At 62.4% G+C, this 24,238-nt stretch overlaps 2 protein-coding genes across 4 annotated transcripts; one reads left to right on the forward strand and one right to left on the reverse strand.

The window, feature by feature from the left end:
• Positions 1 to 1,255: 1,255 nt before the first annotated feature.
• CABLES2 (Cdk5 and Abl enzyme substrate 2) lies at positions 1,256 to 15,280 on the forward strand. Of its 3 annotated transcripts, none has more exons than XM_049699686.1 (10): positions 1,256 to 1,776; positions 8,703 to 8,774; positions 8,870 to 8,962; positions 10,061 to 10,138; positions 10,724 to 10,832; positions 11,091 to 11,256; positions 11,638 to 11,741; positions 11,926 to 12,032; positions 12,645 to 12,849; positions 12,991 to 15,280. In XM_049699686.1, exons 1-10 carry the CDS (start codon positions 1,271 to 1,273, stop codon positions 13,129 to 13,131), a joined length of 1,581 nt encoding a protein of 526 aa, XP_049555643.1. In that variant the 5' UTR covers positions 1,256 to 1,270; the 3' UTR covers positions 13,132 to 15,280. The 3 variants fall into 3 exon arrangements, with proteins under 3 accessions (XP_049555643.1, XP_049555644.1, XP_049555646.1); XM_049699687.1 differs by having other exon boundaries at positions 11,145 to 11,256; XM_049699689.1 differs by lacking the exon at positions 11,091 to 11,256 and having other exon boundaries at positions 11,619 to 11,741.
• Positions 15,281 to 15,400: 120 nt separating this feature from the next.
• On the reverse strand, positions 15,401 to 16,737 carry RPS21 (ribosomal protein S21). Its single transcript, XM_004282336.4, has 6 exons — positions 16,645 to 16,737; positions 16,368 to 16,430; positions 16,189 to 16,252; positions 15,972 to 16,043; positions 15,544 to 15,599; positions 15,401 to 15,464 (listed from the first exon to the last, which is right to left on the reverse strand). The coding sequence occupies exons 2-6, from the start codon at positions 16,415 to 16,417 to the stop codon at positions 15,455 to 15,457; spliced, it is 252 nt and encodes an 83-aa protein (XP_004282384.2). The 5' UTR covers positions 16,418 to 16,430; positions 16,645 to 16,737; the 3' UTR covers positions 15,401 to 15,454.
• Between the last annotated feature and the right edge of the window lie 7,501 nt (positions 16,738 to 24,238).

Raw genomic sequence — 24,238 nt, forward strand, 5'->3', positions numbered from 1 at the left:
AGAAGACCACGCCCACTCCCCCCGCCCCCACCGTGTCCCTGCGGCACCACCGAAGTTTAACATAATGCCAATTGGCACAGGAGAAAAGCCTACAGGGCCCAGCTCCATTATCGGGCAGCAGACAACATGGTTTTGGAGCTGAGGGCCAATAACCAAATAACAGCCCTCCATCGCTTCATCCTCCCACCGCCCCTTTTCATTTTCCTCATCTGACATCCGCTTAACTATTAGCTACCAGTTTGGCAGCCCGCCCCCGCCCCAACCTGCCAGGGTCCTCCTACTGGTAACAGCTGGCCAGCAGGGCCAGGCCCTGGGGCCCTGATCCACGATGATGATACTGGCCTCCCACTCGCTAGGAGGCGCTCTGCAGGCCAGGGCTGTGTCTGCCCCGCCCTCCAACACCTGCACGGAGGACAGAAATGCGTGTTCCGTGTATGGTTCCATGGAGGAGCATTCACAGCTGCGTGGGCAAACCACACGGCAAGTGCCGGTCTCCAACTGCCGGGAAGCCCCAGCGCTGGTGACAGCCCCGGGCTGAGCCCACTCAACCCTGACCATACCCTGAGGTGGAAATCAGCGACCCCCACCTGAAGGATAAGTAAGCCCACAGGCACACAGCTGGACAGAGCAGGCCAATGGCAGAGGTGGCTGCAGGACCCTGCCCCCCAAGACACAGGTGGGCTCCTGGGGGCTCCAGAAGGCAGCACCTGAGCATGAAGCCACCGGCTCTGAAGTTGGGGGTCCCGGTACAGAAGAGGAAACAGACCTGGCACCCCCCAGACTCAAGGTCGCTTTGCTGCTGACGGCCGTGCAGGACTCTGTCTGGGGCTGAAGGCCCAGCACCGCCCGCCTGCCTGCCACCCCAGGCATGTGCCTTCTCCCCTCGGACTCGCGGTGTCGTCTTCAGTCACTGGGGGAGGCCAGGGGGCACCGCTGGCCATTCCTGGGGCTCCCGGCGGGTGGTACAGCTCCAGCGCCCGCACGTCAGACCCCCGCCCCCGCAAAGACACACACCCCAAGAGGGGAAGTGCGCTGGAGCCTAAAGACGAGGCTTTAAGAACGCTGACCACGAACGCCACAGCCCAGCAAGTGGAACAGAGCACTGGCGCCCCGGGGCCGCGACTTCCGAGTCAGGGACTCGAACCCGCGGCACCTCCACCGCTCACCCAGAGCCAGGCCTCGGGGCTTCTCCCGGCTCCCCCTTGGCCGCCTCGGAACCCGCTCTAGGACCCAAGGGAGTCGCTCCCCGCCCCCCGCCCCGCGCTGGCCAATGGGCGGGCGTGACGGCGATATATTTGCATACGGGTGCGCCCCGGCCAATGGGCGGCGGGCGCGGGCGCATGCGCGAGCTGGAGGGCGGTGGCGGGCGGGCGGCGGGCTCAGTCGGAGGATGGCCGCGGCTGCGGCGGGTGGGTCTTCAGACCAGTCCCCCGGCCCCGCCGCCCGGGCCGCGCCGCAGGCGCTGCGGCGGCGAGGGGATTCGCGGCGCCGCCAGGCCGCGCTCTTCTTTCTCAACAACATCTCCCTGGACGGGCGGCCCCCGAGCCTGGGCCCGGGCGGCGAGAAGCCCCCGCCGCCGCCGCCGCCCACCGAGGCCCGCGAGCCGCCCGCGCCGCCGCCGCCACCGCCGCCGCCGCCGCCCGCGCCCCCCGCCGGCCTGCCCCTGCCGGGACCCGCGGGCCGGGCCTCGGCGCCCCAGGGCCTGCTCAGCCCCGCGCCCGCGCCCGCCGGCTTGGGCCTCGGCCTGAGCCTGGGTTTGGACGGGCAGCGCCAGAGGTGAGTGTGGCCCGGGTCACCTGGGGCCTGGGGGGCGGCGGGGTGGCCTGGGGCTGGGTCACCGCGGGGGTCGGGGTCACCTGGCGGAGTCACCCAGGGCTCAGGGTTGGAGGCAGTGGAGTCGCCCAGGCAAGGAGTTGAGGTGGCCTGGGGGCCTGACAGCCCGGGACACAGGGTCGGGGTGACCTGGGGGCCATCAGCACAGTGAGCAGGGTGGCAGGTGGCCCTGAGCTGGCTCAGCTCATAATGTGGGGTTGAGGTGACCTACAGAAGATCAGGGTCAGCTCGTGCCACAGGGTTTGAGTGACCTGTCAGCGTAGGACTTGGAGACCGGGAGGTGACCCTGATCCCCTGTGAGCCCCAGACACCAGTTGGGGTGTCCTGGGCCCTGTCAGTGAGGGACAGAGGGTTGGGGTGTCCTGCGCCTTGCCAGCCCCAGAAGGGAGTCTTGACTGGGCCCCACCATCCTAAGATGTCAGAGTCGGGAGTCATCTGCAAGCTGTCAACTCCCTGGACACGGATGTTAGGGTCTCCTCGGGCCCCGTGAGTCCCCAGACTCAAGGGTCATGGTCCCCTTACTTCTGCCACCCCTGAATACGGGGTCAGGGTCCTCTCAATCTTGTCAGTCCCCTGAACATGAGTCTGGGGTTCCCTCAGCCCTTATCAGCCCCCAGACACAGAGCCCTGTCAGCTCCAGACACACCCCCCTCCCCAGCCCACTGTTACCAGTCCTGCTGGCACAGGGACTCACAAACACCCCCTCTGGGTTCCCCTTCGTTCTCTAAACTGGGTGACCCCCTCCACGTGGGCCAGGGATCTTCCCTGTACTGTGACATCTAGCCCCAGAGTCTCCCACACCAGGCCAGACCTCCCAGCCCCCCATCCCACAGCTACTGGTCACTGGAGGCCCCCCATTACCCCTGCCTCCTTTGTCCACTCTGAGCTCAGGGCCCCCGGGCCTGTCACATCCCAGATCGCAGGCACTCCCCCTGCCCTGATTTCATTTCTAGGAACGCCTCAGCCCATCTCAGGGCCACCCCCACCCCTGAGCTCTGCCCCTCTAGTCTGTGCCCCCTGCCCCAAAGCCTGCTTTCCTCAGCCGGCAGACTCTCCAACGGAGTGGTCCTGTCTCCTGGCAGCCATCAGCCCGAGGACAGTCCTCCCTTCACGCCAGGTCCCATTCGAGTCACTCCGCACGCCAGGGCAGAGTGGCAGGGACGTCCACTGTGTGAGGCCTCGAGGGTCCCGCTCACCTACGGCCAGGCCTGCGCTGTGCCCTCCTCTCCCGGTCCCGCAGCCCTGTGTGTGGTGCTGGGCAGGCCGTGTGTCATTCAGCAAACAGTTCAGGCGCCCTGGTCGGGGGCCAGGCCCTCGCTGTGAACCGACAGGCCAGCAGCCTGGCCCGCGAAGCCCTTCGAATGCGGGGACGCGATGAAGCGCCTGTAGCCAGGAGCCCTGCCTGGCGATGGGGCTTGATGGTGCTTGTGCTGCTTCTGAAGAGCGTGTGAGGGGCCCAAGCTCTGGGGACACAGAACAGGCTGGGATGTGGCACAAGTCAGGCGCCCTTCGGTGTTCCCGCTGCACCCTCCACGGTCCCTGTGTCCCTCCTCCCCTGGCCTGGCCTGTGCAAGGAGCCCTCTCCTGCCCCTCCCTCCCACTTGGCCTTCAAATCCCCGTTCAGATGTCGCAGGGCCGCACCTGCCCCCCCAGACTCTGCCCCTCCTCGGTTTCTGCTGCTGAGCACAGGGCCCAGCCCTTGGGTCTGAGAGTCACTGACCCTTCCCTGACAGATGGCAGGCTCCCGGGGTGGGCACTGTCCGTTTCTCTCTGTGCTCCCTGGGCCCAGAGGCAGGGCCGCAGGTAGTCGCTGCTGAGTAGCAAGGGGGCTGCCAGCTGTAGGCTGTGGACTTCGAGGCTAAGTTGTTCTGGGGAATGGAGAGAATCCTGAGGGTCTTTTCCCAAAGTCTGTGTCATGAGTGTGGTGGTCTGACCCAGGCTTTGGGGACAGACCTGGTTGGAATTCCAGCTCCACCTCTCAGGAGCTCTGGGACTCAGAGCAGGTGGCACAGCCTCTCTGAGCCTCAGTTTGCTTCTCTGTGAGATGGGTTTGTGTTAGGTACTACCTGCCGGAGGGGCTGTTGTGAGGTCTGCTGGGTGGCCAGGGCTCAGCGAGGGTGACGGTGGCCCGGCCCGGGGAGTGAGGACTTGTGTTACATCCCGGTTGCCCAGGGTGTGCTCACAGCTCAGCCCACGGTGGGGAGTTTGTGTTTCATGCTCAGGGCACAGTCTGGTGCGGCTGTTGCTGCTAAGCCAGTGAGTGACTCATCAGAATCCTTACCTTCCTCCCTAGAACTTTGCTTTTATTTCGACACCATGGTCACCTAGCGCTTACCCGGTTTCTGGGCTTCTCCGGATGGGTCAGACACAGGCTTGCAGGTCCTCTTCCTGCCCCACCAGACCACTGCGCCCTCCTCTGTCATGTTGGCCCTCCTCTCTCCGGGGGCGGGGGGCGCTTGGAGGCTTCAGGCAGCAGCAGGGTTTCCTCTCACAGTCCTGGAAGTTACAGCCTGAGTCAGGGCGTGGGCAGGGCCTTGCTCCTGGGAGGGCTCGGGGGTAAGGGTCCCCTAGATGTCCTGGGCTTGTGGCCACAACCCTGCAGTCTCTGACTCCGTCCTCACACAGCTTCTCCTTGGTGTCTCTGTCTTCACCTGGCGTTTCTCTCTGCTTGTAAGGACACCCTGACCCAGCTGGTCATCGGGTCAGGGCCCAGCCTAAGGGCTTCACCTTAACTTGGTCACACCTGTGAAGACCCTATTGCAGCTGTGCTCGTAGTCACAGGTGACAGGGGTGAAGACTTCGCATATTTTGGGGACACTGTTCAACCCCCAGCAGTCGTCATTAGTCGTTAGTCCAGGGCACTAACACGGGGGAAGGTGAGCCGGGGGCGTGGCCGGGTTAGCTGGGAGCAGAAACCCTTGCGATTCTGAAGGGCTTGCGCAGGGTTGGCCCCGAGGAAGGGCCTGGGATTTTAGCTGCCGTCTTAGCCAGGAGCCGCCTAGCGCTCTGGAGGCTGCCGAGCACCTGTCCAAATTAAAGCGATTTCAGTGGAGTGTCTGGCAGTCTGTTCACATCACTGATTTGGGGGTTTCTTGCTCTCCAGCTGGAAGACGGCTGGAAGTGGTCACCGAGGTTGGAGCCTAGAGGGGGTCCAGAGGCCTTGCTGAGATGGAGGCCGGCCCAGGACCACATGTGGGTCCTGTCACCCGGGGAAGCTGGCAGGGACTTGGTGAGACAGGGTACCTAGGGCGACCCACTCACTCAACAAGGATGCACGACGGCCTGTGATGTGCCAGGCCCCGTGCTCAGGCCCGGGTGAAGCGGTGGGCCAGCCGGACAGGACCCCTGCCCACACTCTCCTGGCAGGGGAGGGTTCAGTGTCGTCGTGCTGGCCCCTGTCAGCGGCCTGCCCGTTCTCAGACCGGCTGAGCCCACGCACAGCAGCCCCTGCACGTGGCCCCTGGCTCGGACTGAGTGGTCTCCCAACTAGGCAGGAGCCCTTCTCTTCTCAGCTGGGCCGTTTTTTCAGTTACAAAGTGAAGGAGTTTATTAAGTGGAAACAACGTCTAAAAAGTGGCGATTTCTCTTCCTGCCTGTCTCTGGGGGAAGGCGAGTATGGGCCACCGGTTTGTAAAGGGGCAGCTGTGAACGTGAGCCAGTGGGTGGTCCCCTGTGCCCCCGACCCCATCTTCCCTACAGAGTCCAGCGCAGGCGGCCTCGGGCCAGTCGCCGCCATGTGGGGGGCACCATCCCGTGTGCCTTGGACGGCTTAGCCGGGAGGGCCTCCTGGCTCCCTGGGACTTGCATTTGCCCACACGTCGGGGAGTGGGAGGGTGTTAGCTGAGGCGGCAGGAGCCCAGACTTTGTTCTTTGTAGTTTGTTTGTAGCACTTTTTAAACAGAGTAACGGGTGTACAGGGAGAGGCGCGCACATCCTGACCACCGACCAGCAGGACCCGGGGCGCGGCACCGCCTGTCCCCGCTCAGGTCCTCAGCCGGGCCCTGCACACACCGCTTCCAGGGGCCTGCTCCCAATGGGGTCCACGGCGGGATTGCTCCCAGTGGGGGTCGTTTCGGGTAGAGCTGCTGGAACGTTCCTGTCGTGCCTACAGGCCCGGGCCGGCGTGTGGTCAGCGTTGGGATTCTGAGCTGTTTCCAGAGCGGCGAGTGCTCAGGGGTGCCGTCCTCCCGGGGCCACGTGGGAGGCCGTGGAGGTCCCGCCTCGGGACTCCTGAGAGGCTGCCTCCTTGGTCGACCGGCCAGCAGTGGGTTTGGAAAGGGCGCCGCCTACGGAAGGGGCCGGGCGCCAGTCCCCGTCCTGGGACGAGCGAGCCCGCGGCTGCCTGGCGGCCCCCGGAGGGTCCCCATCCCAGCGGGGCTCTCAGCCTCCCTCGGGCCGCGGGGCCAGCTCCTCTGGGGTGGGAGGTGGGAAGTGGGGGGCTCGAAAGCAACAGCCCCTCACTTGGCCAGCCTGGTCTGTGCTCAGGATTCAGGGTACCCTCGTCAGCGTCGTCCCTGTCTCTGGACCCAAACCCAAATAGCATCACGCGGACACAGGCCGAGTTCAGGAAAGGAGCCCTGAGAGCACGCAGCAGCCTTGATTCCAGCTCCCCCAACGCGGTCGGGAGGGCGGCACGGGGGCGGTGGCAGAATCCAGGGGCAGAGGCAGCGCCGGGGGGCAGGGCGCAGCTCCCAGCCCCTAACTCCCGCCAGCTCTGTGCCTCATTTTCACCACCTGTACGCTGAGGGCTGTGAGGATTGAGTTTACGTATAAAATGCTTACAGAGAAGAAAATCTAGAAGAAAACCACAAAGATAGAGATGCACGAAACCAGCTGGGATCAGGTGTTGCCGCTCGGTGGGGTGAGAGAGGTCTCCTGGAGCGCGCTGGGCCAGAGCTCAGGCAGCCCGGGAGCGGGGGTGCTGGTTGTGCCCCCGGGCTGGCTGCCTCCGTGGAGACTGCCGCTGGCCTCTGGGCCCTGTAAGCGAGGTCCCAGGCGTGCAGGAGCCATCGGGCCTCACCTGGGAAATTACCTGAGGAAGCAAGCCTGAGAAAGCCACGCGGGACTGCTGCCCGGGACCTCTGAGCCCAGCCCCGCGGGGCAGGACACGCACACCTGTGTGGGGCGTTCCCGTCTCCACCAGGCTGGCTTCGCTTCCCGGCACGGGTCCTGCACGTCCACCTGCAGTGGGGCGCCCTCTCAGGGCAGGGCCTGCCTCATCGCCCACCGTGGGGCCAGTGCTCACCAGTCCCTACCGCAGGCCTCCTTGGGTGCTGGGTGTCTGCCTGACGTGCCCCTCCTGCTGCCGCCTTCCCACCTGGCCTGACCCGGGAGAGATGGCCTGACCGTGCCAGGCGTCGTCTGGACGCCAGGGGTCCTGCCAGGGGGAGGGTCCCGTGAGATGCTGCAAGGGAGGCGGCAGCAGGGCAGGCTGCAGCTTCCGGGAGCGGCTCCGCAGCGAGGCTCAGCCTCAGGGAACGGCTGCCGTTGACACCTGGGCCCTGGGCACCTGCCCGGCCCAGGCTGAGTGTGAGACCGTGTTCCTCCATCTCGTAAACCACGGTGACCTGAGCCCAGGAGGAGTGGGGCAGCAGAGCCCGGCTTCTTGGCTTTGTCCTGAGCGGTCCCTGCTGGTGGCCTTGGTGGCAGGAACCTGGGTGTGTGACCTTGACCTGAGGGTGCAGCCTGTGCAGGGTTTCTGGGCCCAGTGCCAGGTGGGAGGCTGCCCTCCCGAGCTCCCTGTGTGCTGGTAAGGCCGCCTCCTGGGATGGTTTTAAACCAGACCAAACACCCGGTTTGTCTCTGGGACAACCCCAGCACCGTCAGCACCTCAGAGGGCTGGGGGCAGCCCCCGACTGTCATCGGGCAGCTGGTCTTTGGTTCCCTTTTGTGGTCACCGGGACACACTCCTCCCCGACCACCCAGCACGTCTGGGGGTCTCTGGCCTTCAGCCTCAGGCCTGACCTACGGCCATTTGTGTCCCCTCCCGAGGAGTCACTGAGGCCATCTCCCCAGCCCAGGGGGCCTCCTGACCACGCAGCCACACGTCTGGGTTCAGACTCCCCTCTGTGTGGGTCTAATAGAAGCGCTTTCCTCCCTGTCCCTGGGCAGGGCTTTGGTCTGGGAAGAGTTCTGGCCGCCAGGCCTGGACGATGCTGAGGTGGGGCTGCGGGTTGATGGGTTTCTGGCTCCTTTATGCTCCCAGGGGTGAGCTGAGAGGCAGGAGGCAAGGGTGGGGGAGCACCGCAAGCTCAGCACGCCCACTGTGCTTCCGGCGACAGGCCCAAGCAGACACCTCCCTGACGTGCATACCAGGACCGCTGCTGCCCTGGGGAGGGGGAGGGCCACGTGTGAACTGAGCCTCAAGTCAAGGGGGACATAGCCACGGGAAGATCTGGAGAAAGAAGGTTCCAGACCGAGGGAACAGCCCCTGCCAGGGCCCTGAGGCCGGGGGCAGGGGCTGGTGCAGGGAGGGCGGCCCAGCCGAGGGGGAGAGGCTTCTAGGTGCCCTGGGCCGGGGCAGCACTACACGCTGAGGTGGGCGGGAGAGGGTCGGCAGGACGTGGCAGAGCCACCGCGGGACCCTGTGCAGCCCCACCATGCCCCCTTCCCGGGACCCCTGGCTGAGCTCCGAGAGGCAGTGGGCAGACCAGGGCCCGGCCAGCCATCCCTCCCGGTGCCATGTCCCCCTCAGGTTCTTGTGGCCTTGGGTGGCCCTGCCCAACACTCAGGCCTCACCGCAGACCTGCTTCTGGCCCATGGCCTGGGGGCCCCGTCGGGGCCTGAGACGCAGGCTGGGCCTCTGGGAGGAGGGCGCAGGAGGCAGCCTCTGGACGGTACCCTGAGGCCCTGCCGTGTCCTCTTTACAGAAGGCGCGTAGGCTCCCAGCGCTGCTCGCTCGAGTTTCTGGAAGACACGGTGGGATGTGCCTCGCTTCAAAGGTAAGGAGCCCCTCCTGCCGCTTGCACCCCCGTCCTTTCTCCTGGGGCCAGACAGGCTCCCAGGAGGGGAAGAGTGACCTCCTTTTCACCTGCAGAACCAAACATACATCTGGATCCCCAAGACACAAAGGCCTGAAGAAGACGCACTTCATCAAGAACATGAGGCAGTACGACACCAAGAACAGCAGGTACCAGCGTGTGCCAGCCCAGCCCCGCCCTGTGGCTGCCCAGCGGGTCCTCCCTCGTGCCCGGTGGGGTCCGGGGTCCTGCCCTTGTCAGCAGCCATTTCTTCCTTCAGCGCGCTAAGGAATTGCTCGCCCACACAGCCCAGCCCATGTCCCTTCAGAAGTGGACCCTCTCCCCATCCCACCCTCTTCCCTCCGTATTCACCAAACGCTGGGGTCCTCAGCACATCCGGGCGAGGAGCCACCCGGCCACCGCAGCCTTGAGTAGAAGTCTAAAACACAGGGATGCTGGAAACACAGTGGGAACAGGCAGAGTGGTGGGCTGTCTGGGGGAGAAGGGAACACAGAGGGCATCTGGCTTCCCTGAACAGGGCTGCAGAGTGATAGCCAGTGCCCAGCACAGCCCTCCGAGGCCCTGCATCTGTAGAAGCCCCGTCCCTCGTGCCCCGTGTCCCTCACGCTCTGCCCTCCTGGCCTTGAGGCCATCGTCCTGACCCAAAGCGTCTCCAGACCGTTCCCCTTCCTGCTGGAGGCCGTGCCCAGGCACCTACCAGGCAGCCCTGGTCGGGCAGTGCTGCGTCTTCCCTGCGGCGGCTGTAGCTCGGACAGTCCTGGAACCCCAGTGTGGTCCCCAGCATGACAGGCTTGGCCCAGGAGCAGGCCCCCGGCAGACTGAGCGCCGGGCTGGCTTCAGTGGACCCTTGGTGCCCAGGGTTCCAGCCAGGGAAGGGGGTCTTCCACCGTCGTCCTCCCTGCTGAACTGGGGCCGGGCTGGGCAGAGCCATGCCCAGAGGAAGGAAAGGCCATCCTCCCTGCTGTGCGCCCCACGCAGCGGCCCCTCTCGGGCCACTTTGTCTCGGAACATGGAACTGGGCGCTTTCTGATGCCGTGAGGCCCCTGCCCTGCTGGGATGCCCGAGGATGGGCTTCCCTGACCAGCCGTCCTTGGGCACGCGCCTCTGCCTCTGGTGTCTGCACAGCCTGGCCTCTCTCGTATGAACCGCCATCCCGGGCGTCCCCCGATGCCTGGGGCAGTTCCCATCTGAGTCTAGGCAGGAAGGGAAACGCCTGCCGCCCTGCCCTGACCCCATCCTTCCCGCAGGATCGTGCTCATCTGCGCCAAACGGTCCCTGTGTGCGGCTTTCTCGGTCCTGCCCTATGGAGAAGGCCTGCGTGTCAGGTGAGCGGCTGGTCCCCACCGGCCAGGAGCTCCACACCATCGCAGCCTCACACGGGGCCAGCAGACCAGCTTCTGCCGAAGCTGCTTGAGAGCTCGAAGGCCGTTTGGGTCCTGGTCCTCGGGGAGGGGCGCGTCCGCACCGTTATTCCGTTTGAGCTGCTAAACGTCGGTGCCTGGGATGTTCCTCCTGGCGGGACACTGCTGTGCATCCCGTGCCCAGGCCAGGCAGCTGTGCCCAGCGCATAGCCCCGGGAAGAGGGAGATGGCTGTCAGGGTGGGGACGGCGCATCGGGACCTGTGTGCCCGAGGGTGTGGCTGCAGGTGGAGGGCGCACCCCTGAGAAGTGACTTGAGGTGAAGCCGAGGCCGGCCCACCAGCAGGGAGATTGAACAGGAAGGGCCTGGGACCAGGAAGGAGCTGAGACAGAGACGGCTCTCATAGCGGGAGTCCTCGTGACCCCTGCTGAGGCTGCTACAGGGCCTCGAGGGTGTGGAGGTGGGGCGCTGTGGGCCCCTGGGGCTCAGCTCCCGCCTGCGCAAGGTCGGGGGCAGGGCCGGCAGCTCTGTCCCGTCCCGTGCGTTGCAGTGACCTGAGGGTGGACAGCCAGAAGCAGAGGCATCCGTCCGGCGGCGTTTCCGTGTCTTCCGAGATGGTTTTCCAGTTGGAAGGCGTCGAGCTGGGGGCGGATGGAAAGGTAGGAGCAGACGCCCAAACAGGCCGGTCGCCTCGTGGGGGCCTGGTGACGATGGGAGGTCGGGGCCCCCGAGGCAGGGAAGGCAGGAAGAGGATCTCCGGCTGCAGATCCCAGATGAGGGGTGGGGCGTTCTGGAACCTGCAAGCGGGGAGCAGCGTCAGCCCTGGGCGGCGGGAGCTGCAGCGGTCAGGAGGGACCTGGCTGGACCTCTGGTCCTGGACGGGGTGGCGGGGCTAAGCCCGATGCACTGCCTGCCAGGTTGTGTCTTACGCCAAGTTCCTGTACCCCACCAACGCCCTGGTCACGCTCAAGCCGGACAGCCATGGCCCGCCACCTCAGCCCCGGCCCAGTGCCCCCCGCGCTCTGCTGGGGCCCAGATGCAAACCCATCCCACCCAGGGCAGCGCCAGCTGGCTCGGAACTAGGTAGCCCAAGGGCCCTGACCGGGAGCAGGGCAGGTGGCCCAGTGCATCCCATCCAAGCCCACAGTCCTCAGCCCAAGCCTGGGGAGCGGGTCCGCCGCAGCCTCTCAGGAGGGGGGCCCCAGAGTGCACGCCCTGTGCTGCCCCTGAGCCCAGCCGCAGAGAACCTGCACCCACCGATGGCTCTGGGCGGGGGCCCCTCCTCATCAGGACGTCCTCCCCGACCCCGGCCCCCGAGGAGGGGGACCACACCTGGAGCCCCTGACCCCACTCTCCTTGTCCCACGATGACGCCCTCAGCACAGCTGCTGCCTGGCACTAGGCTGGGGTTGGCCAAGCCACTCACCGGGGCTTGTGGTGGGTCAGGGCTGCCCTCTGCTCGCAGGGGCCGACGCGGGGGATGCCCTGGAGTACAACCCCGACCTCCTGGATGACCCTCAGTGGCCCTGCGGCAAGCACAAGCGCGTCCTCATCTTCGCGTCCTACATGGTAGGGGCGCCGCCCAGGGCTGGGCTGTGGGCCGGCACCGGGGGCGGGGGCAGCTACGCGCCCTGGGCCCAGCCTCCCCCACGTCTTGGCATTGTTCTCGCGGGCCCGGGGCCTCACGGTTCCAGGCCCAGGTGGCGTGCAGACGCCCCTGGGGCTGCATGGGGACGGTCCTTATCCGTCGCAGACCACAGTGATAGAGTACGTGAAGCCCTCCGACCTCAAGAAGGACATGAACGAGACCTTCCGGGAGAAGTTCCCGCACATCAAGCTGACGCTGAGCAAAATCAGGAGGTGAGGAGGGCCGAGGCGGGCGTCCCCAAGCCCGCTGCCGCCAGGCCGGGTCCACGCAGATCCCTGAGCTTGAGAGAGGGACGCGCCCCTCCTCAGCCCCTCCCGCCATCCAGCCAGGCCAGTGCCAGCAGCTCCCCTGCCGCCTCCTTGGTCAGGTGCCCTCGGTGCTTCTCATACCCGCCCACACCTGCAGGGCTCCTCCTCACTGGTGCCCACAGCCCCTGAGCCGGGCCCTGTGACCGTCCCCACTTGATAGATGACGAGGTTGAGGCCCCACAGCCAGAGGTCCAGACTCTGCCTCAGCACGGCCGCACCTCAGGGCCTTTGCACTGACCTTCCCTCCCCACACGGCCCCCTCACTGCCACAGGAGCACGGGGACTCTGTCCTCCGGGGGGTCCCCTTGAGGACAGTTGGGTGCCGCGGTCCCAGCCGAGGGCCAAGTGGAGACCAAGACCAGCCTGCTGCCCGCCCACCAAGACGTGGGCCCTAGCGCCGGGCCACAGCCTCTGGGAGGAAATGGCGCTTTTCTGGTGGCCCAAAGGCACACCCCTCAAGCAGGGACGTGGGTGCTTCCTGGCCCCAAAGCCCTTGGCTCCCGTGTAAACCCGCAGTTTGAAACGCGAGATGTGGAACCTGTCTGAGGAGAGCGGTCTGGAGCCCGTGACGGTGTCCATGGCCTATGTGTACTTCGAGAAGCTGATCCTGCAGGGCAAGGTCAACAAGCAGAACCGCAAGCTGTGTGCGGGCGCCTGCGTGCTGCTGGCCGCCAAGATCAGCAGCGACCTCCGCAAGAACGACGTGAAGCAGCTCATCGATGTGAGTATGCACGTCCCTATCCCCCCGCTCCCGGCTGCGGGAGGCAGCACCACCCCCCACGCCCAGACCCAGCCACCTGGCCGCCTGGCCGGGAACCGGAGGAGGGGCCGCAGCTCAACCCCTCTCTCTTCTTCAACACAGAAGTTAGAAGAAAAGTTTCGGTTCAACAGACGGGATCTGATTGGGTTTGAGTTCACGGTGCTCGTGGCCCTGGAACTTGCTCTCTACCTTCCCGAGAACCAGGTGTTACCTCATTACCGACGCCTCACGCAGCAGTTCTAGCGTGGCCCGGCCCCTGTGGGCGCTCCTGGCACGTCGTGGGCCGGCGGGCGCATTTCCAGGCACTGGGTGTGGACGCGCGGCCCTCGCCGGCTGGTGCCACCGCTCCCCCACGCCCTGGCTTCCCTGGAGGGACATGGCTTCCATTCCAAAGCACACCACACCACCACGGTATTTCGGAGAGCCCTGCTGCGTTCCTCCGTGAACAAAATGTGGGGCTTTGTTGTTTCTTTTTTTCCCGTGCCTGGTCTGGCACCAGGACTTAATGCTGCGCGGTGGTGGATCCTGACTTCACAGCTTTTCTCCTCTTTGCATCACCCAGCCTTCTGCTACCATCGTAGCCACTGCACTAGTGTCTCGTGGAGATCTGGGTCTCCAGACCTCACTGCACGCGCTGGATTGCCGGCGTTAACCTGTTGGGGCATTAATCTCGGCTGTTTGGGGTTTTCGGACGTGGAGACCGCACTGTGGAATCCCCACTCCCCCCTCGGCCCGGCTCCTTCCCAGCCCAGCACAGCCCCCTCGGGGGGTGTGCACCCACCTACCCACATCCACGTACACAGCTCTGGCGTCAGCCGAAGCCAAGGATAGCAGACCCCTGGTTGGTTTTAGTCTCATTTTTTTACTCTCAGACTTCTGTTCTTCCAAGGATCACATCACTGTGAAGTCCCGATGCCCTGTTGGGGGTCACACACCCCAGCAGGCCTCTGGGCACAGAACTAGCCCACCCCACGCAAGGATCCGTCTCACCGGGAAGACCGCCCCTTGCCCACGACACTGGGGACCTTCAGGATGACTGAATTGCTGGCTCTTGATCTTCCTACGCAATATTGTGGAGAAACCGTGTTTACTGTCGTGTAGGATTTGGTTCTTTGGGTCTTTTTTCCTGAGGGAACAGAAGCCGGTTAAACGGCGTCTGCTGAAGTTGTGACTTGAACCACACCTGAGCCTCCAGCGGGGAGGAGACTGACCCCTTCACAGCCCTGCCTCCCCGCAAGGGTCGGGCCAGCGTTCTTCCTCCCGGCAGGAAGTGGGAGCCGCCTGGGCCAGAGGAGCCGCCACACCAAGCCGACCCCAAAGGCCGGTTGTTGTCCTTCTGGGCAGGTGTGTGCCCGGCACGCCAGCTTCTCTACGCTACACATGGCCCAGTTCATCCACTTGCTGCCCCACCAGAAACACTGAAGACCGCGGGCTGGAGCTTCTCCTTCACGGGTCAGCTGCTCTCAGAAAGGACCGTGTTGGCTGGGCCATTAAGCTGCTTCCCTACTGCTGTCCCATAAGCTTGTCACTGGAGGGGCTCCGGGACAGCCCCACCCTGCATCCTACGCGTGTGCACCGGTGCTTTTGCAGAACAGAGGCCAGCCCTCATCAGAGCGCTCAACCACCAGCAACTTGAGACCCCAGCAGGGGTGCAGGACGGCGGCTCCCGTCCTGCTGGCTGCTCTTCCTGCTTCCTCAGTCAGCCGCTTGGGCTAAGGGAGGAGAGGGGGACAACTGCAGGACGGAGCGTGAAGCCCCAGTCTGTATCCTGACCTTATTTATTGAGGAGTGCCTCTTCCCCGTCTTCCCCAAGATGGCTCCCACACCTGACGTGCACCAAGGAGGGCTGGAAGGATGAAGCTGCTAGGCCCCAGGCAACCCTTCTGCAAGTGACCTGTCCAGCCAACACAGCGTCTCAAGGACACTCCTGTTACAGGCACTGCAGGGGACCGACTTACAAAATGTATGTCCTGGTTTACAATTCAGCCTTGAGGAACACATCTTCCTGGAAATGTCTATACAAATGTTAGAATGGCTGATACAGAAACTTTACCTGTTCATGTAGTGAGAATTAGTCATTCACCAAACGCGCCTGTAACCTTCCCTTTAGTGCATTGCGTCCTTTTTAATGTCAACAGCTGCCACTGTGTGGTACTCAAATGAAGCCAGTATTTAAGGCATTAAACTCCAGCCTAAAATGTCACCGCCTAGAACCAGCCCAGACATCTGTATCCGAGGGCCTGGGGCCACGCCCTCAGTGCCTAGGAGGCGCTGTGGACTTAAATGAGCGCTTAAGTGGCCATCTGACCTCACTGTCTAGTCAAGTGTCATGGATCTGTTTGCAAAAAGTAATGTATTTGTGCTTTAAGTAAAATTTGGTTTTGCAACGTGTCATAGGCTGCCCTTCAGCCGGCCAGCCCCTTCCAATCACAGCAAAACGCCAGCCCCGACCCTCCAGAGCACAGAGGAACCCTCCCTCCCCCCACCCGAAGCACAGAAGTGAAACAACAGATAGGTTTTCACTCTTTATTTATAACACACGTTCCACAGCCAGGATCCTCTCCAGTCAGAAGTTCCTGGAACAAAAGGAAGAACTTTAAAACCTAGTCTCCAAAGACATCCTGGGCCTCTGTGCCCAAACCCCAGTCCTCTTACTTTGAGACAATGCCGTCAGCCTTGGCCAGTCGGAGAATGGAGTCATCTGACTCGCCCTAGGGGAGAACGCACATTGGGACCAGGCGCCCTGCTGGCCAGAGGTCCAGCCACACTGCCGTCCAAACCGACCAAGGGTAGACACGCTAGCATCAGGCAGACCCCTGACGGTACAGGGGTCAGACCCCTGGGGCTGGAAGGAGCTGTGATAACTGGGAAGCTCCAAGGTCATCGCCTGCCTGTTTTCTCAGGGGGCCCTTTCTTGGGCCCCCGAGCACCCTTTTCCACCCCCAGGAAGGGGCTGGCAGCCAGCACAGTCCAGTGCAGCAGGCTGCAGTCTCTTCTGCCAACGAACCTGCTCAGGGTGGGAACAGGGAGGGAGATGCCATTCCGGTTCAAAGGCCCGCTGAGCGAGGCCGGGGAACACTCACCATCCTGCGAATGGCCCCGCAGATGGCATAGGTTTTAAACTGGCCGTTGAACCTGCCTGTCACCTTGTCAACCTATGAATTGAGAATCAAGAATGGGGGTCACAAAGAGGTGCACCCAAACGCCTTCGGGTCTAAACCTGGGGTTTGGGAATCGACGTGAGGCCCGCCCAGACCTCGCCCCTCCCCAGGGGACAAGCCGTCCCGCCGCCCGGCTCACCTCGGCCACGTTCATCTGGATGGACGCGTGGTCCTTGGCGCCTATGATGCGGTTGCTGGCAGAGCTGCGGGGGGAGCGCAGTGAGCGGGGACGGGGCTCGGCGAGCGAGGGGCAGAGAGAGGGCTCGGCGGCCGGTGGCGGCGGCGGGGGATGCAGGGACCGGGGCGGAGGATGCTCACCATTTCCGCGGCACGTACAGGTCCACGAACTCGCCGGCGTCGTTCTGCATGTTGAGGGAGCGTCTGTGGAGCCCCCAGCAGCGCCGTGAGGACGGGCCGTGTCCGCGCGCTCGGGTCCGTCCCCGCCCCGACCCGGGCTCCGGGCCGCCACCCCGCCCAGGCCCCGACCCACGCACGCCCGAGTCCGTCCCCGCCCCGCCCCGCCCCGCCCCAGGCCCCCGCGCCGCCACCCAGCCCGGGCCCCGGCCCCGACCCCGACCGCGGCCGCGAGACCTACCTGGTGGCACCACAACGAACGCGAGCGCAGAGAGGAAGGGCCTTCTCCCCCGGCAGTGCTATTAGCGGGTGGGGCGGGGCCTTGGCGAGTACTTCCGGGTCCCGCACGCCCCCGCGACTCTACGCAGAGAGCAAGGCCGGCCGCTCTGACGCACTTCTGCTTCCGGCGGGTGAGAGCCTCCTGGTGTCTGGCGACCGCAAGGTGGCCGCGGCCGCGCCTCGAGGGCGAGTCGCCGTGCTGGGCGGGTGGCCGGCGCGGACTCGCGAGGGCGCCCGCGGGCGGGTCCCCGCAGCGGTGGGCTGCGCCCAGGGCGGGCGCTTCCCGTCGCCGGGACCGCCCGGTGCCCGCGGCCGCTCGGTCAGGACCTGCGGACCCGGGGGGCGAGGGCGGGGGCCGGGGGCCCTGGAACGGGCACGTGAGAGCTGCGGACCGAAGCGCTTCTCCGGAGACAAGCCGGGCATCATGAACGTGGACGCAGGAGGGGCGCCGTTGGTTCTAAGAGCGAAGAGTGGGGAGAGCCCCTGCGGTTTTGAGGGAGGAGCGGCAGGGCTGGGGTGGGGGGCGCCCTCCCAGGCCGTGGAAGACAACCCCTCGGGAAACCAGTGCCTGAGCGGGGAAGGAGCTCGGCCAAGCCTCGTGGCAGAACCAGGTCGAGCCCCCTCAGCCCTTCCCTGCACCATCCGGCCCCTGCCCAGGACCCCTCCCCCCACATCACGCCCACTCCATCCTCCACGGAGCAGTCTCTCCTGGTGCTAAGGGTCCGTTAAGGAAGAAAATAGGAAAACTCCAGGCTGCAGAGCTGGCTTCCCAGGGTCCCCCGCCCTGCGTTCCTGGGGGCGTGCCCTGCAGCCTCGACTAAAACATCCTCCTGGGCTTCATCTCGCGGAGGAGAGGGAAGGCCCCTCGTGGGTGGACTCCAGACCCTGCGCACTTGGCCTCCGCCTGCTGCCCGGGCTGAGCCTGGCCGTGGAGTCTCCGAAGTCCAAATGCCCCTTTGCTTGACACGCCCTCCCCATCCTCCCAGTCTGGGCTCCCAGCTCACTTCCCAGGACTGTGTCTGCTCACGCTGTGGTGACGTGCAAATGCTCCCCATCAGCTTGGCCACACGGTGCCCCATTTGAGTCACTGCCAACTTCTGTGCGGCTCTGGGAGGGTTTAACATCTGGGCCTGGTGGGGGCTGAGGCCGCCAGTTCCCTCGTACCCGGAAACCAGTGTTCTTGCGGGCAGTGTGTCTGCTGTTGCTTCCGCTGGGCGCCAGCAGCTGGGCATCAGGAGTGAGTCACCGAGGCCAGCGCCCTGTAGGAAGGTCACACTCCATGTTCATGCCAGCCGTGAGAGATGTGTGTTTTTCCAGGACCCCCAGCACGTGCACAGACATTACGTGTTTATGTTTGTGGTTGTGATACGGACCAGGGTTCTTGGCCTTCCCTAATCAGTAGAAATTGATAAGAAGCCAGACAAGAAATTCAGGCAAGGCTTTATCGGGGCTCCTGCTGCAGCAGGGGGGAGCGGAAACAAGTAACAGGTTCCCTTGCTAGCTCCCCAGGGGAGTCGAGCTGGTTTCTTATATGGGGTGAGGATAGGGGCAGGTCCAGGGCTCGGGCCAGATGGGTGGCTTAGGTGGTCTGCCCACCCCTTAGGTGGTGGGGTGTGCAGGGCGCATGCGCAGGACCCTGCTTTTGCTCCATGTACCCTGTTCTTGCTCCCAGCTCTTTAAAAGTGGCAGCTGGGTTTTTGGTCTTTTTGTATCTTTCTGTCCATAGTTTGCCTCCAGTGTGCATTATGCTGCTATTTTTCATCCCATACAGTTTTTTTGTACAATGTTGTGTAGCTCAAGGAGACGTTTGTCCAGGTGCAAGCCCTGCAGCAAAGGGTCCCAGGTGCCAGTCTGTCTCATTTGGGGGTCTGCACAGCTGGCCTGCCTGTCTGTGTCAGTGTGTGGGTCAGCCCAGCTAGGCCTGGTCATCAAGAGATTGTCTCTGGGGCTTCCCTGGTGGCGCAGTGGTTGGGGGTCCGCCTGCCGGTGCAGGGGATGTGGGTTCGTGCCCCGGTCCGGGAGGATCCCACATGTCATGGAGCGGCTGGGCCCGTGAGCCATGGCCGCTGGGCCTGCACATCCGGAGCCTGTGCACCGCAGCACGGGGTCCACAACAGTGAGAGGCCTGCGTACCGCAAAAAAAAAAAAAAAAAAAAAACCAGATTGTAGCTGAGAGGCAGGAGACGGAGACAGCTAGAGCCCCGGAGCACCAAAAAGCTGATGAGGACCGTTTAAGAAGGAAATGACTGTCTTTTCAACTAGTGTGCTGGGAAAACTGGGTCTCCACATGCAAAAGAATGAAGCTGGACCCTTACCTCACACCAATTGCAAAAATTAACTCAGAATGGATCAAGTACATAAACACAATACGTAAAACTATAAAACTCTTAGAAGAAAACATACGACACAACCTTCATGATATTGGGTTTGGCAATGATTTCTTGCATATGAGACCAAAGGCACGGGCAGCAGCAACAACAACCAAAAAAAATTGGACTTCATGAAAAATTAAATTTGTGCATCAAAAAGACACCATTGGGGGACTTCCCTGGTGGCGCAGTGGTTAAGAATCTGCCTGCCAATGCAGGGGACACGGGTTCGAGCCTTGGTCCAGGAAGATCCCACATGCCATGGAGCAGCTAAGCCCATGAGCAGCAACTACTGAGCCCGCGTGCCACAACTACTGAAGCCCGTGTGCCTAGAGCCCACGCTTCTCAACAAGAGAAGCCACCACAGTGAGAATCCCACACACCATAACAAAGAGTAGACCCCCACTCGCCACAACTAGAGAAAAGCCCGTGCACAGCAACAAAGACCCAATGCAGCCAAAAATAAGTAAATTCATTAAAAAAAAAAAGAGACACCAACAGGACTTCCCTGGCGGTCCAGTGGTTAAGACTCTGCACTTCCAATGCAGGGGGTGCAGGTTTGGGGAACTAAGATCCCACGTGCCTCGTGGCATGGCCACCCAAAATTTTTTTAAATAAAATTTTCTTAAAAAGACACCATCAACAGAGTAAAAAGGCAACCCAAAGATGGGAGAAAATATTTGCAAATCATACATCTGATAAGGGATTAGTATTAAGAATATAGAGAGAACTCCTAAAACTAATCAACAACAACAACCGAATTCAAAAATGGGCAAAGGGGCTTCCCCGGTGGCGCAGTGGTTGAGAGTCCGCCTGCCGATGCTGCCGATGCAGGGGACGCGGGTTTGTGCCCCGGTCCGGGAAGATCCCACATGCCGCAGAGCGGCTGGGCCCGTGAGCCATGGCCGCTGAGCCTGGGCGTCCGGAGCCTGTGCTCTGCAACGGGAGAGGCCGCGGCAGTGAGAGGCCGGCATACCGCAAAAAAAAATTGGGCAAAGGACTCCGAAAGACATTTCAGCAGAGAAGATATACAAATGGCCAATAGGAACATTTAAACATGTGCAGCATCCACTAATCATCAGGGAAATGCCAGTCAAAACTACAACGAGGTACCACTCACACCCACTATAAAAAATAATATATTATAAAAATAAGTGTTGACAAGGATATAGAGAAATTGGAACCTTTGTGCATTGTTGGTAGGAATGTAAAATAGTACAGCTGCTGTGGGAAACAGTATGGTGGTTCCTCAAAAACTGAAGAACTACCATGTGATCCAGCAATTCCACTTCTGGGTCATTTACCCAAAAGAATGGAAAGCAGTGTCTTGAAGAGGTATTTGCACACTCATATTCACAGCAGCATTTTTCACAAGAGCCAAAAGGTGGAAGTAACCCAGATGTCTATGGGTGGATGAACAGATAAGCAAAATGTGGGCTGTGCATACAGTGGGACATTATTCATCCTTAAAAAGGAAAGAGATTGTGACACGGGTACAGACGAACCTTGAAGATGTTCTGCGAATTAAAATAAGCCAGTCATAGAAAGACAAATACTGTGTAATTCCACTCATACGAGGTACCTAGAGGAGTCAAATTTAGATGGAGAGTAGAATGGTGGGAGCCCGAGGCTGGAAGATGGGAGTGGGGTACTAGTGTCTAAGGGGTATAGAGTTCCATTTTACAAGACGAGAAAGTTCTGGAGATGGATGGTGGTGACAGCTGCACAACATTATGTATGTGTTTAATACTGCTGAACTGCACACTTAAAAATGATCAAGGTGGGGCTTCCCTGGTGGCGCAGTGGTTGAGAGTCCGCCTGCCGATGCAGGGGACATGGGTTCGTGCCCCGGTCCGGGAGGATCCCACGTGCCGCGGAGCGGCTGAGCCCGTGATCCATGGCTGCTGAGCCTGCGCGTCCAGAGCCTGTGCTCCGCAACGGGAGAGGCCACAACAGTGAGAGGCCCGCGTACCGCAAAAAAAAAACCCAAACATTTAAGACTATAGGTCACGCACGCATGCACACACGTGGGCGCACACACAAGACATCACAGTCTCACCTTCCCCGAGGTGGGATCCCAAGGCCAAGATCTTCAAAAGGAAGCCCTGTGACCCCACCCTCGGGCCTGTGAAATCTGGATGAGCCCACCCCACCTTTAAGAAACCCTGCTGTGTGAAGTCTCAGGTCCCACAGACAGAGGAGCCAGTGGTCCCTGAAGGGAGCCTACGTGGGCCTTCCATCAGCAGGGCCTCCTGGCATCTGAAGTGGCCGAGGGCAGCTACTCAGGCTGGAGGCCGCCAGAGGTCAGGAACCTGGGGAGAGGTGTCACCACATCCCACTTGTACTCTCCCCAGCAGCCACTACGGGGCGCCCAAGAGCTGCACCTGACCCTGCAGGCAGCCCTGCGAGGGGCCCAAGGGCAGAGGCTCACCTGTCCACTCTCTGCCCACTTTCCTGCCGGCTGAAGGGGGCCGGCACCTCCCTCAGGCCCTTGGCCCCTCGCCCCTTGCCCGAGGGGTGACTTGTTTACTGAGCTTCCTGTGGGGTCTCCAGGTTGGAAAAGGGCCAGAGGCTGGGTGGGATGAAGGGATTGGGGATGGGAGGACCTGGCACTTGAAGACACTGTCCTGAGCCCTTTTTGCATCTCCCGGGGCAGCTCCCAGGGGCTCAGAGAAGCGGCTCTTCAGCAGGATGGTCCCCATCAGGATCCCCGAGCACTTCCGGGTCTACAGAGCATACACCTGTTACTGCCCGCTGCACCCCCAAGTGCTCTAGATCGCCCTGGCTTCCAGTTCCCATCAGTATGGCAGGCTGACTTTGCACCCTCCCTCTGCCTCGTAGCTGTATGACAGGTAGCTTAGCTGTCTCCTCCTCCTCCTGGCTTTAAAGTAGGGACAGCGGTAAGAGCACCGCTCTGGAGGGTTAACACAGGCGGTGCTCAGCGTGGATGCGGCATTCAGGAGGCCCTCAGCACCCCCATCGTCACGGTCAACATCACTGCCACCTTCTTCATCACCGCTATCACCATCATTATTATGCTGTGACCCCAGGTCCCACCGCTATAGATTTGAACCCTGGGCTGACGACTCCAGAAGCTGCACTGTCACCACCCCAGTGTCTCACGGGTCCTCACGCAGGCCGCCCAGCTGGGTGACGGCGGCTAGTGGTGTTGGATGGTGTCCGTGTGCGGCATCCGCTGCCCATCCCCCAGCACCATCCTGGGGGCCCACCTCACAGACAGGTAAGCGAGGCTCGCAGCCTTCCTGGGGCGCCTCCCTCCTCCTCCCAGAGTGGCTGCTTCTGGGCCGGGTGGGGCCAGGTCAGCCTGAAATGTATTGTGTGTAGAAGGGAACCAGCCCCAAAACCAGGAAACCCTCCTTCCGGGCCTGGGCGCGGGCCAGAGTGAGCTGCAGCTCAGGGCCAAGGGACAGGCTTCTCCCTGTGCAGACCCGGCCAGGAGCTGTGACCACTGGCCCTTCCTGCCTGCCCTCTTCTCTCAGGAGAAGGCCCAGCTCACGACAGAGTTCCTGCCTCAGAGGGGCTCCCACCCAGCAGGTCCCGGTGCCACCGCCCCCAGCCGTGATTCCAGACCATCCTCTGGCCTCAGGGAGATAGGCAGATGCCGGCCCTCCCCAGTCTCCGTGAGGCTCAAGGGAGGTCCCAGCTGGCGTGCAGCCCCAGCACGTGGGCCCAGCCTCGGTGACCTGGGCTGTGGGGCCTTGGGCATCGTTACTCGCAGGCTGTCAGAGCCTGGGGGAGCCTGAGAGTGTCTGGCCAGTGTCACGTCCTCTTCTGTTTTACTTTCTTTTGTCATTCTATTTATTTTACCATATGAGATTTTTTCATTGAGGTATAACCTACACGTGGTAGGGAACACAAACCCTGAGCTTCCACCCCCTGGGTTTTTTGTTTTTGTTTTTGTTTCTTGCGGTTCGCGGGCCTCTCACTGTTGGGGCCTCTCCCGTTGCGGAGCACAGGCTCCAGATGCGCAGGCTCAGCAGGCATGGCTCACGGGCCCAGCCGCTCCACGGCATGTGGGATCTTCCCGGACCAGGGCACGAACCCGTGTCCCCTGCATCGGCAGGCGGACTCTCAACCGCTGCGCCACCAGGGAAGCCCCTGTTTTTGTTTTTGTTTTCCCCCTGGGTTTTTACATCCATGTTCCCCCAGGCAGGCAGGCCGTGCTGCTGACTGCGCTGGCATTGGGGCAGGTCTGGGTGGCTCCTGGGAGGCCCTCGCGGGCCCCTTCCCCAGTTACAGGCGCAGGCACTCTGGAGGCGGAGTGGGGGGCCGGGCCGGGCTCCCGGACCCCGGCTGACACCCAGCGGAGAGGACTCTGAGGTCAGAGACACCCAAGAACGTCCATCTTCTGGCCCCATCCCTCCGGTGGGGCCGGGCTACAAGGACTGAGCCAAGGACAGGAAAGGAGGCACTTCCGCCCCAGGCACGCACACAGCGTCCAGCTGGCTCATCCTCGTGGACATGCTGCGGGCTCAGCATGCTGGCCACAGGCCACGACGTTCCAGCCAAGCCGGTGGAGTTTCAGGTTCAAAGCAAGCAGGCTGCAGAGAGCAGGCAGCAAGGCCCACCTTTACCCCCCGGGCCAGGCCTGCCGGGGGCGGACACCGGGGTCTGGCTCCAGGCTGACCTCTGTCCTGGGCCCCGCCATCCTGAAGGGGCAGCACAGTGATTAAGGCTGAGACCTGGGAACTGGGCAGGCCTGTTTTCTAGTGCCGACCCCCCGGCCCCGGCCCCTCTCCTTTTTTTTTTTTTTTTAAAGATTTTTTGATGTGGACCATTTTTAAAGTCTTTATTGAATTTGTTACAATATTGCTTCTGTTTTATGTTTTGGTTTTTGGCCATTAGACATGTGGGATCTTAGCTCCCTGACCAGGGATCGAACCTGCACCCCTTGCATTGGAAGGTGAAATCTTAACCACTGGACCGCCAGGGAAGTCCCCCATCTCCTTTCTCAGCCTCAGCTGCCCCATCAGAAGGTCGAAGCTGTTCTCCCTTCCCCCATGGGTGGAGGGGAGCATTCAACAGGACCGGGCAGCTGGGGGCCTTGTACACCTGCGGGCGGGCACAGACCTCGGGAGGGAAAGACCACTCTTCCACCCACCCCTTTACTGCTGTGCTCTTCAGTGGAAACGGGTACTGTGGTCTATCTGTCTGTCTGTCTGGGAG

This window comes from Orcinus orca, chromosome 16, assembly GCF_937001465.1.
Source record: "Orcinus orca chromosome 16, mOrcOrc1.1, whole genome shotgun sequence".
NCBI lineage: Eukaryota > Metazoa > Chordata > Mammalia > Artiodactyla > Delphinidae > Orcinus > Orcinus orca.